This window comes from Triturus cristatus, chromosome 8 (genome assembly GCF_964204655.1).
Source record: "Triturus cristatus chromosome 8, aTriCri1.1, whole genome shotgun sequence".
Lineage (NCBI taxonomy): Eukaryota > Metazoa > Chordata > Amphibia > Caudata > Salamandridae > Triturus > Triturus cristatus.
In genome coordinates, this window is record NC_140591.1 from 1388018445 (window position 1) to 1388035391 (window position 16947).

Below are 16947 nucleotides of genomic sequence, written 5' to 3' on the forward strand. Positions count from 1 at the left end.
GCCCTGTGTGGTGTATTGTGCTGCTGCAAACCCTGATGCCTGCCCTGCAGGGTCAGTTTGGTGCACCTCTCCATGTCTCTCCTGTCCTCTGTTATCCAAGTCCATGTCCCTATCCCATTTCCTTCCATGATCCAATGTACCATACTTGCGAACATTTTGAACTTGGTAAGAGGGAGATTTTGAAAAAAAACTGGGGTATTGATTTTCCCCTTTGAGTTACATTGAAAAAGAGGATATTGTAGACAGGAGACAGATCAAATAAAGCCCATTTGAGCTTAAAAACATTGGACGTTTCCTGGCTGAATCAGGTCTGTTGGCATGTATGGTTGTACTACCATTGCCTCTTCCTTCTGCCCACAATGGTCTATTACATTGCCACAGCCTTGAAGGAGGGTAGATATTGTATCACAGGGGGCCCCTGGCCCGTTCTGTCCACACCTGAAGTATGAGACCCTTGTCCTTGCCCTGCCAGCCGCATTTGTAGGCCGTATTAAATTGACCAGCGGGTCCTGTGTTGCTATATAATTATCCTGAGACATCCTTACCACTCAGCCAGCATAAAACCCCTGTGTAGGCCCTTCTGTTCAATATGTAGGCCTCTTTGTTAAATTGACCATAGCTCTGCAATTTTAGTGTATAGCAGTCTGAAGGCAGGTCTGCGAGGCCTTCTGCTCCAAACTAGTAGCCCCACCCTACCCGAGTGCTCCGTGCTCGGTATCAAAGTTCAACATCCCCCTGAAGCTGTCGACATACAGTAGGCTGTATCCTGGACTGGTACTTGCTTCCTGGGCAGGTTTCCCGCTTTTAAGGAAGTGGCAACCGCAGAGCGTCAAGTTAGGAGAACTGAGGAGATTTTATACATGAATATATTGAATTCCTGTACAATACCCATTATTTTCTGCTTGCTCTATGGAACTTACGATAAGCGATTGGCCTGAGAGACTGACCTTTTCACCCAGTCCATTGTCAGCATTAAGTGGGTAAATGACGAAATGTCTGGTAAAATCTGCAGACGAAGCTTTTGGGTAGCATACGTAGGTAGATGTAGCGTGCAAAGGAGCCCACAAAATGATATAAAAAGGGAGCACCCACAGATATCGACGGACAACCTCGCCGTCTGTATGTAGGTTAACAGGCTGTGCAGGTTTTCCCCAAGAACTGGGAGCTCTTGTCTTCCTTTGCTTAAAATGTCTTGCTCTGCTTTGCTTGAAGTATCTTATTCTATTTTACCTATATGAAATGTCATGTTATGTTTAACCATTGTTCTCTTTACTTTTGCATTTAAAAGATGTTGTATTGTAATTGCAGGAATGCTTGCTCTAAGAGTAAATGTGAGTGTCCCTAGGTAACATTTTCCTTGGTGTAACTTGTTTCTCATGATGCATTTATAGATGTGTTTTCTCTCTCTGTCAGTCCATTAATTGAGATACAGAGAATATCATGACAGCTGTATGATTATCTGGATTCTGTATTTTGTACTTTATGTCTCTATTCTGCGGTTTCTTTGAAGTTGCATCTTCTCATTAAACTGCCATTGTATTCTGCCTCCAATTCCATGTCTGATATGTCTGTTTTCTTCATTTTTGGAGCAAGCGTTCCTAGGCACCCCGGCTCAAATTAAGGTGCCCCTTTTGTCCCTGACTCACTCTCCTGCTCAGTTCTGTGGTGGCTCCCGGGGCTCTGGGGACCGCCCCTAGCTCCCTTGACCCGTAAGATCTTCCCTCCAACAGCCTCTCTTGCAAGTCCTGTATTGTTGGTTTGTTGCCCCTGCCCCCCTTTCCACTGCCCTCCATAGTCTGTTGTGCTTCCACGGCCCTTCCTGCCTGCTCAGTGTGGTTAAATTGTTGCCTTTGCACCCTCCTACCTGCCTTCAATTTTCAGAGTCCGTGCCCCTGGCCTCTGCCTCTCAACAGTATCCTAAAGAACAACTAGATTGCTAACATTCTATATTTATTACAAAAGTGTGGAACGCCTGACATCATCTTGATGTAATCAAAACTGTAATACCTAGAGCATTCCTTTAGAAATTACATATATGAGAGGGTCTTATTGGCATCAAAATTATGGTTAGTGCTCTAAAAGACTAAAATAAGGACATATTTTCTGAGTTTTCAAATAGCGACAAAGCACTTTTAAATTATTTGTTATCTTTATGTTTTTTTATCTAGTTGACAACTTGATTAAATGTTGCACTTAGGGGAGAGGATGTGGTGTTACTTCCAGAACTGCAGACTTTGCAACTGGGGAACCAGGTTGAAGTTTCTGCTTCAGCTCGACATTCTGTGATTCTGGTCAAATCACTTAGTCTCCCCATGTCTACAACCAAAATGAATTTGTTCTTGTGTGATGTAACCAATGCTCATGTAAAGCACTCCAATACCTGACAAGTCTGCACTATATAACACTGCAAAAACACAAAATAATAAGTGTTTTGCACACTTCTGTCATTGGGCTATATTTGGGCTATATCTGGGTGATTTTGGGCTACATTTGGGCTCTTTTGTCTCCGGTGGCCATCTTGGGAGATTTATTTGTTATGAAGTTTCCTAATTTCCTCATGTACTGCAGTCTCCTCAGTCGGAAATGCTTTCAGTTTTTTACTTTGATTCCATCATGAAGGTATTCAGATATGTCACACATTTGCCATAAATTCTGAATGTTAGCACTCTAGTTGCTCATTAGATCACTGTAGTAAAACTACTGTTCACCATGGAAGTCTGCTCCTGGTATTAAAAGTGCATGTTTCAGTCTGCATGTCAGAATTTTTTAATGAAATAGAAGAGGATTTGAGAAGTCACTCAAAATGTGCCCTCATTTTCTTTCTTCAGCATTAATCATAATTTCTATGGCAAAATGAACCCCCTCATTGTGTTCCTTTTTAAATTAAATGTTTTAAGTGTTACCAGTTTATTCCAATCAAGATGGCTTCAGGTGTGCCATACTTTTGTCATAATGAAGACCGTAAGTGCTCTAGTTGTTTTTAAGAACATTCTTGGACATTCTGTCATTGGGCTATACTTGGGCTACATCTGGGTGATATTTGGGCTACATTTGGGCTCTTTTGTCTCTGGTGGCCATCTTGGGAGACTTATTTGTTATGAAGTTTCCTAATTTCCTCATTTACTGCAGTCTCCTCAGTAGGAAATACTTTCAGTTTTTTACTTTGATTCCATCAAGAAGGCATTCAAATGTGTCACACATTTGCCAGAATGTTAGCACTCTTTTTGCTCATTAGATCACTGTAGTAAAGCTACTGCTCACCAGGGAAAACTGCTGCTGGTATTGAAAGTGCATGTTTCAGTCTGCATGTCAGAATTTTTTAATGAAATAGAAGAGGATTTGAGAAGTCACTCAAAATGTGCCCTAATTTTTCTTTCTGCAGCACTAATCATACTTTTTATGGAAAAATGAACCCCCTCATTTTGTTCCTTTTTAAATTAAATGTTTTAAGAGTTACCACTTTAATCCAAGCAAGATGGCTTCAGGTGTGCCATACATTTATCATAAGTAGGACGGTTAGCGCTCTAGTAGTTCTTTGGAACACTCTGGAAAGCTGCAGTAGAACACAAAGGAATCAACTGACAGTCTCTGCCCTTGTTGGATGTACATGTTTTACTGAGAATGTCAGACTTCATTCTCACATGACTGAGAAAGATAATGTGAATTTACAGAAAATAAGCTCTCCGTTTAGCTTATAGATCACCTTCCAAACCTCTGTGGTAAAAGCATGAGAAAATATTTTTCTCTCAATCATGATATCCCAGCAGAAGGCTTTTTCACATGGTGAAATCACCTTAGAACATACCACAATTCCTAAAATGAGTATGGTACCATCAACAAATGATTTATAATGTAACTAAAGTCTTAAAACCTTCTATTAACTGCAATGCTTTTTAATGAGGTGCTATCATGTATATTGGTCCCAAGATGGCTGCCAACACTTCTTGGATGAAGTGCTGACAGCCAATCAGATCTCAGGATGAGATGTGTGGTTAGGCTCCGCCCACATATATATTGATTTAAATGCGATTTTCTCAGGAACTACTGAACAGATTTACACCAGACCTACAAAAGGCACTTCCTTGACCTGAGGACTACCTCTCTGCCAAATTTCAAGTAACTCTGTTCAGCCGTTCGGGCTGTAGCTGTGTCTAAAGGTCCTATGGAAAAATGCATGGGAAAAACGCGTTTTGGGACCCCCCTTTTTTCTCAGCCCCCGCTTGACGAATCCCCCCGAGACTTTCAGGGTAGGAGCGGAGCGTAGCGCCCCACCTATTTTGAAAATTTCGCGAGGATTCATCGACCGGCGCCAAAGTTATTCCAAATAGAATGTTGCGGATTTCCTATGGAAACAGGGTCCTAACTATAACTACCTACTGGCGACCGCCAGTAGATAATATATATATATATATATATATATATTACCTACTGGCGGTCGCCAGTAGGTAGTTATAGTTAGGACCCTGTTTCCATAGGAAATCCGCAACATTCTATTTTGAATAACTTTGGCGCCGGTCGACGAATCCTCGCAAATTTTTCAAAATAGGTGGGGCGCTACGCTCCGCTCCTACCCTGAAAGTCTCGGGGGGATTCGTCAAGCGGGGGCTGAGATAAAAGGGGGGGTCCCAAAACGCGTTTTTCCCATGCATTTTTCCATAGGACCTTTAGACACAGCTACAGCCCGAACGGCTGAACAGAGTTCCTTGAAATTTGGCAGAGAGGTAGTCTACAGGTCAAGGAAGTGCCTTTTGTAGGTTTGGTGTAAATCTGTTCAGTAGATTCTGAGAAAATAGCCTTTAAATCAATATATATATCTGAGCCAGCTTACGGTGCGCTTACCATACGTGCACGCCGCCGTGCGCGAGCGCGATTCTGATTGGCTGTTAGATCTTAGTAAACATTCGAATCGGTCGAAACCAGGAAGCGGCGGCCGCCATTTTCTCTCTCGCAGTCTGAGAGGGGGTTAAAAAACAAAGGCCAAAAACATGTAAAGGGGCTGTTTAGACAGCTCCTAAGCACCTAGCCATGTTGAGGGAGTCATCAAAGATCCCCCAATGCCAAAAACGGAATTCTAATTTTTTCGATAATTTTGCCGATTACGCTTACCGTACGCGTACGGTAAAAATTAATAAAAAAACAAATATCCATACTCTCCCCACCCCATGCGCAAATGGTGCCTGAAGGGCACCATTTGTGCATGGCATATTACTTATCCGAAAAATTAAAATATTACCTTTCACAACGAAGTGCATCATATGTCCTCCCATGTGCGCACGGTGCGCGAAGCGCATCGTGCGTACATGGCCCATCTAGCGTAACGTGGGCACGTGGTGCACGTAGCGCACCGCGTGCCCACCGTGCGTGCACGGAACGAACTGCGTTAAGTGGGCGCGCACGCCACGAATGGCGTAAAGTAACTTAGCATTTAAAAAACCGTACAAATTCACTGAAAAAACCATAGGTTTCACACACGTTATAGTTAGGAATTAGCATTTAAAAAACCTTAGAAATTCAATGAAAAAACCAAAGGTTTCACACATGTTATAGTTAGCTGGACATTTCACTCGTAAAAAACCAATGAAATTCCCCCGTTATAGTTAGTGCAGGCAACTATAACTCACGCGACCGCAATCCTCTGCTGATGACATATGTGTCTTTATGAAAAAAAAATATTTGTAATATATGTATAGCTAAAAATTTATGGAAGAAGACATGGGCAAATAAGTGTCTAAATACAGTATTAGCATCAGCAGAAGATTGCGGTCGCGTGAGTTATAGTTGCCTGCACTAACTATAACGGGGGAATTTCATTGGTTTTTTACGAGTGAAATGTCCAGCTAACTATAACATGTGTGAAACCTTTGGTTTTTTCATTGAATTTCTAAGGTTTTTTAAATGCTAATTCCTAACTATAACGTGTGTGAAACCTATGGTTTTTTCAGTGTATATATATATATATATATATATATATATATATATATCCAGCTTCCTATAGGTAACTTTTGGTCTTTTCTGTGAGGCTCTCCGAGTGCATGTGTTTTCCAGCTGCCTCCCTTGTGTGCTTCCTACTTCCCACATCCCCATGCTCTGCTGTCGGCTATCCTGCCCTCCACATTGTCTCACCGTAGTCCCTCTCTCCTGCCCGGTGTTGCTTTATCCTCCACCCGCTGCCCCACCACCTAGCCAATTTCTTTTGATACTGTTGCCTAGTGTATGCCCATCCTCCCTCCATTGCATTTGCCCACCCATTTCCCCTTTCCTTAGTGTCTGACAATCCATTGCTTATTATCTGCCCATCCTCCCTTAGCTCCCTCTATTGCAGTTGTTGCTACTTCTCCCCATCCCATGCCGAAGGCAAGCTGTCTGCACCCATCCAGGCATGGACGTCGCCAGGCACTCTGCTCGTTTTAGCAGCCATGAGAATGTACTCTTGTGGGGAGCTCTTTTCTGTTAAGGCCCAGTCTAACCCATGTTCTAAACACTCCTGTGTCCCTTTGGAGGGTCCCTCCCCCTCCCATTGCAAACACTGAATTCCAAGATATGAGGGGGTTGTGTAGAGATCCATCCGCCCTTCCTCAACGTGAAACCACAAACTCTTCAGCTTGAACTGCTGGTCCTTGGTCAAGCATTATGCTGAATTTTTCAACCTGTTGCGTGAGGATTCCCCGGATGCCCTGTTTCCATTAGAAACCTGGCTGACCCAGGACACGACAGCCGATCCATGGCTATGAAGCGGCTAAATGGAGTCTGGGGGGGGGGGGGGGGGGGCATTGCAGTTATTTTTAAGAAATCTTACTCCTGCAGTTTTACTAGGGAGTATATTCCGGTTTGTGAAAATGCCTTGTTTAAAATCACCCTAAATAGTAACCTCACGGTGTCTGGCTTATTAATCTGTCGCCCACTGGGTCCAGCTAAAGCATTCAGTGAAGGTCTGGTAAACCTGGTTACCATATTGGCTAGTAATTCTGCCAACTTTAACATCCTGGGGGACCTTAATTTTCACTTGGAAGACTGTCACAATAAGGAGAGCACCAATTTTCTTTAGCAGACCTGGCAGCATGCCAGCTGATGCAATGTGTCTGGTTCTAAGCATCTGGCAGGGCTGGCCCTCTGTTAGATCCGGTATTTTCTAACTTACCCGCATTGAAGGTCTTCCAACACCCCCTCCCAATGGCCTGGACAGCCCACTTCCGTATCCATGTTATTACGCTAGCAAGGCAAGACGCATAAGCTTCACCCTCACTATATCGTGAAACGACCATGGCACAAACGCACAAACTAGACGTGGACCATTTTAGTGACCTTTTGCTAGCACAAAAGCCCTGCTGCCCCCTAACAGAGGCAGCGGACGATCTCTTTTAAGACTGACTTACACATGCCCTTGATAGCTGTAGTCCTGCTAAGCTTACCTTCAGGAAAAACGCAGGCCAGTACTTGGTTTATTGAGTCCCTGACCCATGCGTGAAACTGTGAGCAGCTAGAATGAACCTGGAGACGCTCTTATGATCCAGAGGCAAAAAGACAGTATTGCGCATCGATTTAAAGCCGATCATAAGCAAATACAGAAATCTAGGGCTGATTATTTTGCTTCTAAAATTAGGGATAGTAATAACCCCTCAAGACCATCTTCTCCCTTCTAAATAACTTGAAGCCCAACTCTGGAGACGAACCTCCCATCACTTCAAACATCCAGTGCGATGAGTTGGCTACCTATTTCATTGACAAGGTGGACAGTATTTAATTATATAAAAAAAAAAAAGAAATCCACAATGAGTGGTAAAGCAAATGATGAGGAAAGGTTGCAGGGCATCGTGAACTGTAAGGAAGGGATTAGCCTTGTGGTCCCCTCTTTCCCTTTACTATCCCAGTCAGAGATGGTGATCCTATGCTACAGAATTAAACCTGGTTCCCCAGTGGACCCTATGAAACCTGATCAAATTGGTAAATTTCAAAAACACCATCGAACATGTTGTGAAATAATCAACCTCTCATTGGCTACGACGACTGTACCGGCTGCATGTACAGTAGCACCACTGCTGACGAAACCCTCTTTGGGCGTATCCAAACCAGAAAATTACCAGCTCATCTCCTGTTTCTGGCTAAAGCAACGGAAGCGCATGTCGATTCCACTGACGAAATTTATAGAACCTAATGAGATATTGGACTCCTCTCAGAATAGTTTCGGATCTCTCCATAGTACCGAAGCTGCCTTATTGGCAGTTACGGAACCTCTATGGAGTTTGTTAGATGAGGGAAATTCTGCAGCTCTAATTCTTCATGACCTCAGTTTGATACAGTATCTCATGACATCCTATTACGACGCTTGCAGAAAACAGGGGTTTGTGGCGCTGCATTTGCCTGGATCGCTTCATTTTTGGATGGTAGCTCATTTCAAGTTACTCCACCCCTTTACTGCTCTCAGGATTGCTTGGACCCTCACTGTTACACAGGGATCAATATTGAGTCCCACGCTATTTATCTACATCCAACCTCTTGTGGTTGTTGCGAAAAGTAGAGGTCTGTCATTCGTATCTTACGCTGGCGACACTCAGGTGGTCATTTCCTTATCCAACAAATCTAGCCACAACTTAATGAATTTCGAGGATGATATGCTGGCTGTAGCGGAATGGATGTCAGCCAATTGTCTACAGCTTAATGCCAGCAAGACCGAAATGTGGGTGGGGGGAGACACGCATCTATGAACAGACCAATGGTGGCCGAACATAATGGGGTCCGGGCCTAAGGAGGTGGTAAATAAAGCTGGGCGTATGGGTCGACAGCGCATTGACCTTCGAAGCCCAAACTTGGGCTTGTTTTGGGTTTGCACGCAGACTCCAGCCTTTGTTAGGGATTTTTCACCCACAAACACGCCAGATCATAATGCAAGCCACAATCCTGTCCAGGTTAGATTATTGCAACTCCTTGTACTTGGGCGCAAACCCATCTGGGTTACAGCGTTTGCAGAGGGTACAAAATGCGGCAGCATGTACTCTTTGCGTTCCCTAAGTCTTGCTCGGTATTGAATCTCACCCCCTAATTACACTGGCCCTATGCATTGCTAACTATTTTTATTCACTAAGCGCCCCATATTCTATCAGATCTGCTCTTCCCGTATTTACCACACCACGCTGCGCTTAATGGAGTCTCAACTAGCATGTGTCCCTCGATTCCAAAGAGCTAGGGTCGGGGGACAATCTTTTAAAGCAGGCGTCAGCCCTCTGGAAATCCTTACTGGTGTTCAGCAGGAGTATCCAGAATCATATGGCTTTTAGAAGGACCATAAAAACCTGGCGTTTCCCGGTCTTATAGGTGCTCTCGCACCCCACCACCCTGTAATGTTGCTGGTTTCAGCGCTGGGACACCCCGTTGCTGAGGCAGCGACGCGCTTTATAAATTCAATTAACATAACCTGCACACCTGCTTCTTTGCAGCTGTTGCTTAGTTTCCGTCCACCATTCTCTCTACCATTGTTTTTTCCTGCTCATCTTCCCTCCCTTGCTGCTGTCGATGTCCATCGACCCTCCCTTTGTTGCTGCTGTTTTTCACTCCCCACCCTCCTGTTGCTTTTCCCAACCGTCCTTCCTCCATTGCTGCTGTTTAGTGTCAACACTCCCTTCATTGCCCTCATTTATTTTCCTGCCCATCCATGCTGTTGCTTCCCCCACCCTCTGTTGCAGCTGTTACTTTTCCCCACCTATCCTTCCTCCATTGCTGCTTTTGCTTAGTGTTTGCGCTCCCTTCATTGCACTTAATGCTTTCTCCTGCTGACCTGTTGTTGCCCAGGATGCTTTTTCCCTACCCACCCACCCTAAGTTGAAATTGTTGCTTTCCCCCACTTTCGTGTGTTTTATTTTTTTGTAAGTTAAGCACTTTGTGCAATTCTTTTTCGGGACCAGAGGCAAGGATTAGGATTTCTTCACTTTAAACTACAAGTCCCATGAATACTAGGGGTCAAGTTTAACAATTGTCAACCAATCTGGACACTACAAGGACATAGATCCTCCACCAAGTCCTTTCTTTCTTCGCAGCTTGCTCTGTGCCATGTTTTACTTCGAGAGTGTTCTGTAACGCAATTCCTGCACATTTGTCACAGGGTCTTTTCTCGCTAGCTTCTACGTGCTTCTTGACAGCTTTGTCTGCGTTTGGGGCTGTGTGGTGCAGTTCTCCGACATGCTGGTTGGCTGCGCCCACACAGGTTGGTGGTGGATAGGCACGTCAGCTGGCTGCTTTTCACCCTCACTCTGGCTTCGTCACGGCCTGTTTCACAGAAAGTGAAAGTGCACAACTCGCTTTAAAAACACAGGTTTTCGCATGAAACATTAGAGATCGAGGAAATCCACGAGAATCACAGTGAAGTCTTCCTTCAAAATTGTCAAACCCATAAAAACGAATCTAATTCTCTCCATTGTACATGCATTCTTACATAATGTTAATGGAACATTTTTGGACAAAAATACAATAATATAAGCGTTTGACTCTTTTAGAGACCGGATATGGCGCAAAAGAAAGTGAATATGTAGCATAATATATAACATGCTAAATGCATATTCCTCTTCCTGTTCATAAAACATTTTTTTTTTAAACGCCCTGTGGCTGAAACGAATGTAATTACGGAGCTCCAAATCATAGAGCATTCTCTTAAAGATTTACCAAATTCGCTCCTATGGGCTGTGCATACTGCACCCCTAACCAGCCAGAGTGATTGAGAAGGCCATCAGCAAGCCACTCACAACCCACCATGATCTTCGTCTCCTAGACAACACTCCATCTGGATTCCGAAAGAACTACAGCATCGAAATGGCACTCATCGAAGCCACCTATGACATTCAAATCCTCCTGTGCTGAGGAGAAACAGAGGCCCTCATCCTGCTTTTTTTTTTTTTTTTTTTTTTTTTTTCCAAATATTTTTTTTGCAAAAACAATTTTTATTGCATAATTCAATTACAATAGCCATCTGCAATGACCAGCATATCATTGGTCTTCTCCTAGTAATATACTCCATTGCATAGTACAGTGCAGACCACTTCCAACGCACTGCTCCCCAACACTCCCCAAATACTCCCTCCCCCCCCCCCCCCCCCCCCCGCATGTCAGTGTGCCATAGTCGCAGGTACCGTGATAAGTCTCTCGTGATTGGCCGTGGGAACGGCCGCGGGCCACTCTCCACCCCCATGATCAGGCGCCAAGCAGCAAGGAGAAGAGAAGCCCTCACGTGTGACCCGTCAGCTGCCTCTCCACCGCTACTCTGCTGCATGCTGCTCCTGTGCTTCAAAACCCTCCTCCGCTTCTGCGCCCCACCCCCGGAGGTCTACCACTAGCGCTTCCCATGCATGTGCCATGGCTAATGCCTTTTCATCATTTCCCCGCAGCGCTAGCTGCAGCGTAAGTGTGCTCTCGATACCCGCCCATTTTGTGAAGGTAGTTCTCCACCTCGCAAAGCTGGGGCCAGTTCTCGATTTCCAGTGCAGGGTAATTTCTCTTTTAGCCACCACCAGCCCTAGGTCGCAAAACGTGCTCGTGACTTTCGTGCGCGGTGTGTGGGGAAACCACAGCAGCAGGCAAACTCCCATTTCCACCCCAATTCCCGCCCTGTTACTTGGGTCAAGCAATCAACGACCTCCCCCCAATAACAGCAGAGGACGCCACAAGACCAAAACATGTGCTTAAAGTCGTCCCCCTCCTCCCCACAGCGAGGGCACTGGGGAGCGGGACTCCCAAAATATTGAAATAATTTAGCTGGCGTCAAATAAGCCCTATGCAAGAAAGTACTGCACCAATTGAAACCTGGCATTACGTGTGCTCTTCCAGGCCCGTCTCTGTAACCTGGGCCACGTCAAGTCCGGGATGGGCTTCCCGATGTCCAATTCCCATTTATCCTTCAGCGCACTCAAAGGGGCTAGGTGTTCCATCGCCATGCGGCCCTCATCCTGCTTGACCACTCCTCGGCCATCAACAGTCTCCCAACACCCTCATCAGACTCCACGAGATTAGCATACAAGGATCCAATTTCAAATGGATCTGTTCTTTCCTCCTAGGAAAAACCCAAAGGGTCAGGCTGCCATTATTCACATTGGAGACCAAGAAACTGAAATGCTGAGTTCCACAATGATTGCCCCCCCCCCCCCCACCACCACCACCACCACCACCACCACCACCACACCCTTTTCAACATAATACATGAAACCGCCTGCCAACATCTGATCACAAGACCTCACCCTTGGCTCCTATGCCAATGAAGCCCAACTCCTCCCTGGCAGACGAGACCGCCACCACCAAAACCAACTTCACCTGCTGCATGACCATGGTAGCAGACTGGATGCAAACCAACTGCCTGAAGCTCCACTCTGACCAGACTAAAGTACTGGTCTTTGGCAACAAGATCTCACTGTGGGATTCTGTCTGGTGGCTGTCTGGCCTAGGACCAAAACCCACTCATCACGCAAAAAATCTAGCATAATCCAAGTTGACAAACTCAACATGATGGCTCAAGCCAACGCAGTGTTCACCTCCTGCTTCCACATCTGTGCATGCTGTGAAATCTTTAAATGGTTGCCTCAGAACACCATACGGGCTATCTCACAAGCACTCCTCACCAGCTGGCTTGACTACGGCAACACTGTCTACACTAGAATCTCAAACCACCCCTACAGACTCCAGACCATCCAGAACACCACAGCAAGACTCGTACTCTAACTTCCACGCCACACCCACATCACACCGCACCTCAGTGAGCTACAATGGTTCTCCATTCAGAAGCACAGCGAACTCGCGCACACCTACAAAGCCCTACACAGACAAGAATACCTGAACAATCGTATATACTTTCACCAATGCACCAGACACCTACACTCCGTCTCAACCGCGCACACTCCCCGCATCTGCAAAAGCAAAATTGGAGGTTGCTCATTCTCCTGCATTGCACGAAGGCATGGAACAACCTCCAACACTTCAGACCCTCCTCCAATTCTTGAGTTCCGCAAGAAGCTGAAGACCTGACTCTTTGTATAAGCACCTTGGGATTACACACCTGTCCAAGCGCTTGAATACCCTCTCTGGTCATTAGTGTTTTTTACAAATCCGCTTAACATCAAAAATCTATTTACTAAACTATTGTTTGAGAATGAACTGACAAGTCCATATAAACATCGAATTTGTGATGTAAACGTATCCGGAGACCTTTGTACACTGGCTGAGAAATGACCCCAGCTCATTCTCACACTGACCAAACCACCATTCCCCCCCCAGCTTGCTTTGCTTGCATGAGTTTCTCTCCCGCTAGATTGTATCTAGTGCTGACTATTTTACCATTTTTGTTTTGTCTGGCTTTCAGATTGGTTTTGGTTTCCGGACTGGTCAAATTTGGATGGAATCAATTCAGACTATTTGAGAATTAATTAATTTAGTCTCTTCCCTGGAAGTTAAGTTGTTTGTAAGTTTTATGAATCCCAGGCATTATATTATGTGAGTGGGCGCACAGATTTATCCCAGTTCCTTACAAATCCTAGATCCTGAAGGATGCAATCGCAGATTATGAATTATCTTTTTTGAGTCAATCTGTTATGTGCCTTGTATACATACCGCCAAGATGTACTATGTTGGGACTCCCTAAACGTCTTGTACTTGAACTTTTTGGTGCCTGCGAAGTAGGCACCACCAGGAATGTCAAATAGTACCTGTTCTGTTACCACAAACACACTTTCATGGTATAGTTGTAATGAGAGCTAATTTTTTCTTTTTTTTTTTTGCTCCTTTAAACAATGCATTATTTGCCATGAATGTTATCGTTCATATTTAAATCTCCCTTTAATGTTTTCATAAGTAGAAATTGTATTCGTAATTTTTGGAATATGCTTTCAAATCTGAGCAAAAGATATTTGTCCTCACCTCTTGTGCAACATGGTCTTACACAATCTATAGAGTTTGGAGAATGTACAAGGATAAAAACGGCATTAGCAATACAGATGGTGTCTGACTAAACGCACTGTGGCTTGGTGGTGCAATTATTCCATGAATGTGAAATTTGCTGTAGAATGGCTATCCCGCCTTCACCTATGACATGTTGTTGTCCGGAGGAGTGCAACCACTCCAGAGAGGCACAAAAGTTCTAAACAGTCTGAATATTTTCATGTGGTCACATTTGGATTGAGCGGGAACACCACAATTCTGCATGTTTAAGTTTAAAATGGACATCTTAAAACTGAACATTGAAATTTGACACACTTAATTGTGTGCCTTTGCAGGATAACATCTGAAATGGCTTTTGTTTACATTTCCACTTTTTAGGCATATTATCAGATACCTTGAACATTATGTACAAGGGCAAAGCTCACTGCGCAAAATGTCACTTATTAGCATCTGCTCTGTGACGGAGTCCTAACAATATAATCAACAATAGCGGCCTGACTGGGGCTTCAGCATGGCAACATGGATGAAGTTTATTATATAAATGGCATCCCTTCCTTGTTTAGATAGAGGAGCATTTTGCTGGCACTGAGAGGTCACCCCATGCTGGAATTCCAGCCCAGCTGATTCCGGTTTACCTCTGCCAGGGAGGATGCTTAGCTCTCTACCAAGATGAGCACCCTGACACCTTCTACAGGTAACTAGTTAGGTCACCCTACAGGGATTTTGCAGATTCACCCACCCTATCCACAATAGGCTAGGTAGAGTACAAAATATTTCAGTACTTGCATACAAGCTTATATTGTGTTACAGCACACTGAACTGTTTATTTTCACAGTTTTCGTAATGCTGATCATGTTCCGTCTGTCTTCTATTGATTATTGCTGCGCCTGTTTTTTTTTTATACAAGAATCGCACTGCTTCAATATTGAAATTCCTTGCTGAGTATTTCCTTTGTTACTCTTTGGGTACGCATGAGTAACCAGATGAAAATATTCTAGATCTTTTACCACGATTTCCTTGGGGTCAAGGTTGTCATGTTCTGAGGCTGCACAATCCATTTGTTACCTGGTCAGGTTTGGGGTACAGATGGTGTACTGTGAGCTAGCAGGACTACAGGCCAACATATCACGAGGGGGTGGAATCAATCTTGCACAATCCTGACGTTTGTTGTCCAACAAATGCATAGTTTTTGCTGAGAAAGTATAATCTGTATGACAATATATGACTAACACCTAGAAAGAACCGAAAAATGTCTTGCATATTTGTGCAACCATAGACTTTGCAACTGCAGAGTAAAATATTTTAACACTTCCGGTTAAATCGGGGTCCGCATCATCCATAAATGTACACGTTCCCTTCATAATTATCTTTAAGTAGCTAGTAATGTGTATATGCACCGCTTTCCTCGCTGAATAAAGGAGCACCTAAATATTAACATGGAAGCACTAGTTTGTGATGGTGAATCATCATTTCTCTGCAAGCAGAGGAAAATAATGGCTTTTAAACTGTGCTGTTCTACTACATTTAGTAGATATTTTTGCTAATTTATTGTGAATCTATTTTCTGAGCAGGCATGTTGGAGACCTCGGTAATGTCGAGGCGAATGAAAATGGTGTGGCAGCTTTCAAATTTGAGGATCGGTTTATCTCCTTAAATGGACCCACTAGCATTGTTGGGCGTTCAATGGTGGTAAGTACTACTTTTGTGTTAGATACTGTTCTCCATTTGACCTAGGATCATGCACTTATGTAGTATAAACAGGCCATTGTTAAACTGATACCTTTTATGTTCAAAGGTCTGGGTAATGTAAGGTGTGTAACACCAGGATCAAAAGCATGTTCCCAGTAACGGGCATGCTTGGGTGCCTGCCCACGTGCTTCCTTCCTGCCGCTCACACCAAGCTTTAGAGCATGCACATAATGACAGTGAAAACGCACGAATATTTACCCCAACTAAAGGGGTGGATGGTCCATTCAGCTCGCCAGACAATGTCACTCGGGTTATGCTGCATTAAATGCTTTAGGGAAGCCCCCTGTTGCTTTTGGGCTTCCACTCTTTTCCCCTTACAACAAAGATGCACATTTTGTTCAAGAGCAGCCAGTAATAACGCTGTTGTGCTGCAGCTCCTGCCCCCGGCCATCCACATAAACAAATGTTGGCTGCTCAAAAGACCTGTTCATAGTGTCAAGGCTGAGGCATCTTACTTTTGCCAGAATTGCACATTTATCAGTTGTATTGCTTCGCCCTCCCAAATAGAAAATACCGCCCTCCCACACGGAGGCACAGACACACCGCAAAGCAAAAAAAACACCACCAGGAAAGATTTCGCTCCTAAAATAAGACCCATCAAAAGACTGTTCTCTGAATAAGGCATGAAGTTTTATTTGTGCAACACTCTCGAACAGGCTTTCTCAGATGTCAAATGAACAACAATCAAACGTGTATGTATGTGTTTATTTATTTGTGTGTATATATATTCACTGAAAAAAACCATAGGTTTCAGGCACGTTATAGTTAGGAATTAGCATTTTAAAAAAACCTTAGAAATTCACTGAAAAAAACCATAGGTTTCAGGGGCGTTGTAGTTAGCTGGACTTTTCACTCGTACAAAACCATTGACATTCACCCGTTATAGTTAGTTCAGCTAACTATAACTCGCACGCAATGCACTGCTGATGACGTCACATATTACATCACTCATGACATGGTCAGTGACATCACTCATGACATCACATATGACATAAGCGCCACAGAGCTGCGTTGCATAGAGGTGTAAAAAGGGGCGTGGCCTCAGAACACCTGTCTGCAACGCAGCTCCCTGGCGCACACTGGAGATATCTGTTGGGCTAGTTGGCCCTCAGGGACCCTCCGTATTGAAGGGGAATTAATTCCCCAACTTACAACTAGCCAGGGGGCGCGTTTGCAGAGTGCTGCAAGGAGGGGGCGTGGGCTCCAGCGCGATGCCGGTCTTTTATTTATTTCCTTTTTTTAAGGAGGAGGGCTGTGTGGCCCCCCTTTTTCTAATTTACTGGCCCTGGGGAC

The 16947-nt window shown here is 44.3% G+C and overlaps 1 protein-coding gene across 1 annotated transcript in view; it reads left to right on the forward strand.

The window, feature by feature from the left end:
* SOD1 (superoxide dismutase 1) overlaps positions 1–16947 on the forward strand; it is an 87057-nt gene that overhangs the window by 39042 nt on the left and 31068 nt on the right. The window contains exon 4 of the mRNA XM_085623104.1: positions 15477–15594. Coding sequence (XP_085479230.1) covers positions 15477–15594 — 118 coding nt within the window. The remainder of the gene's footprint in view (positions 1–15476; positions 15595–16947) is intronic.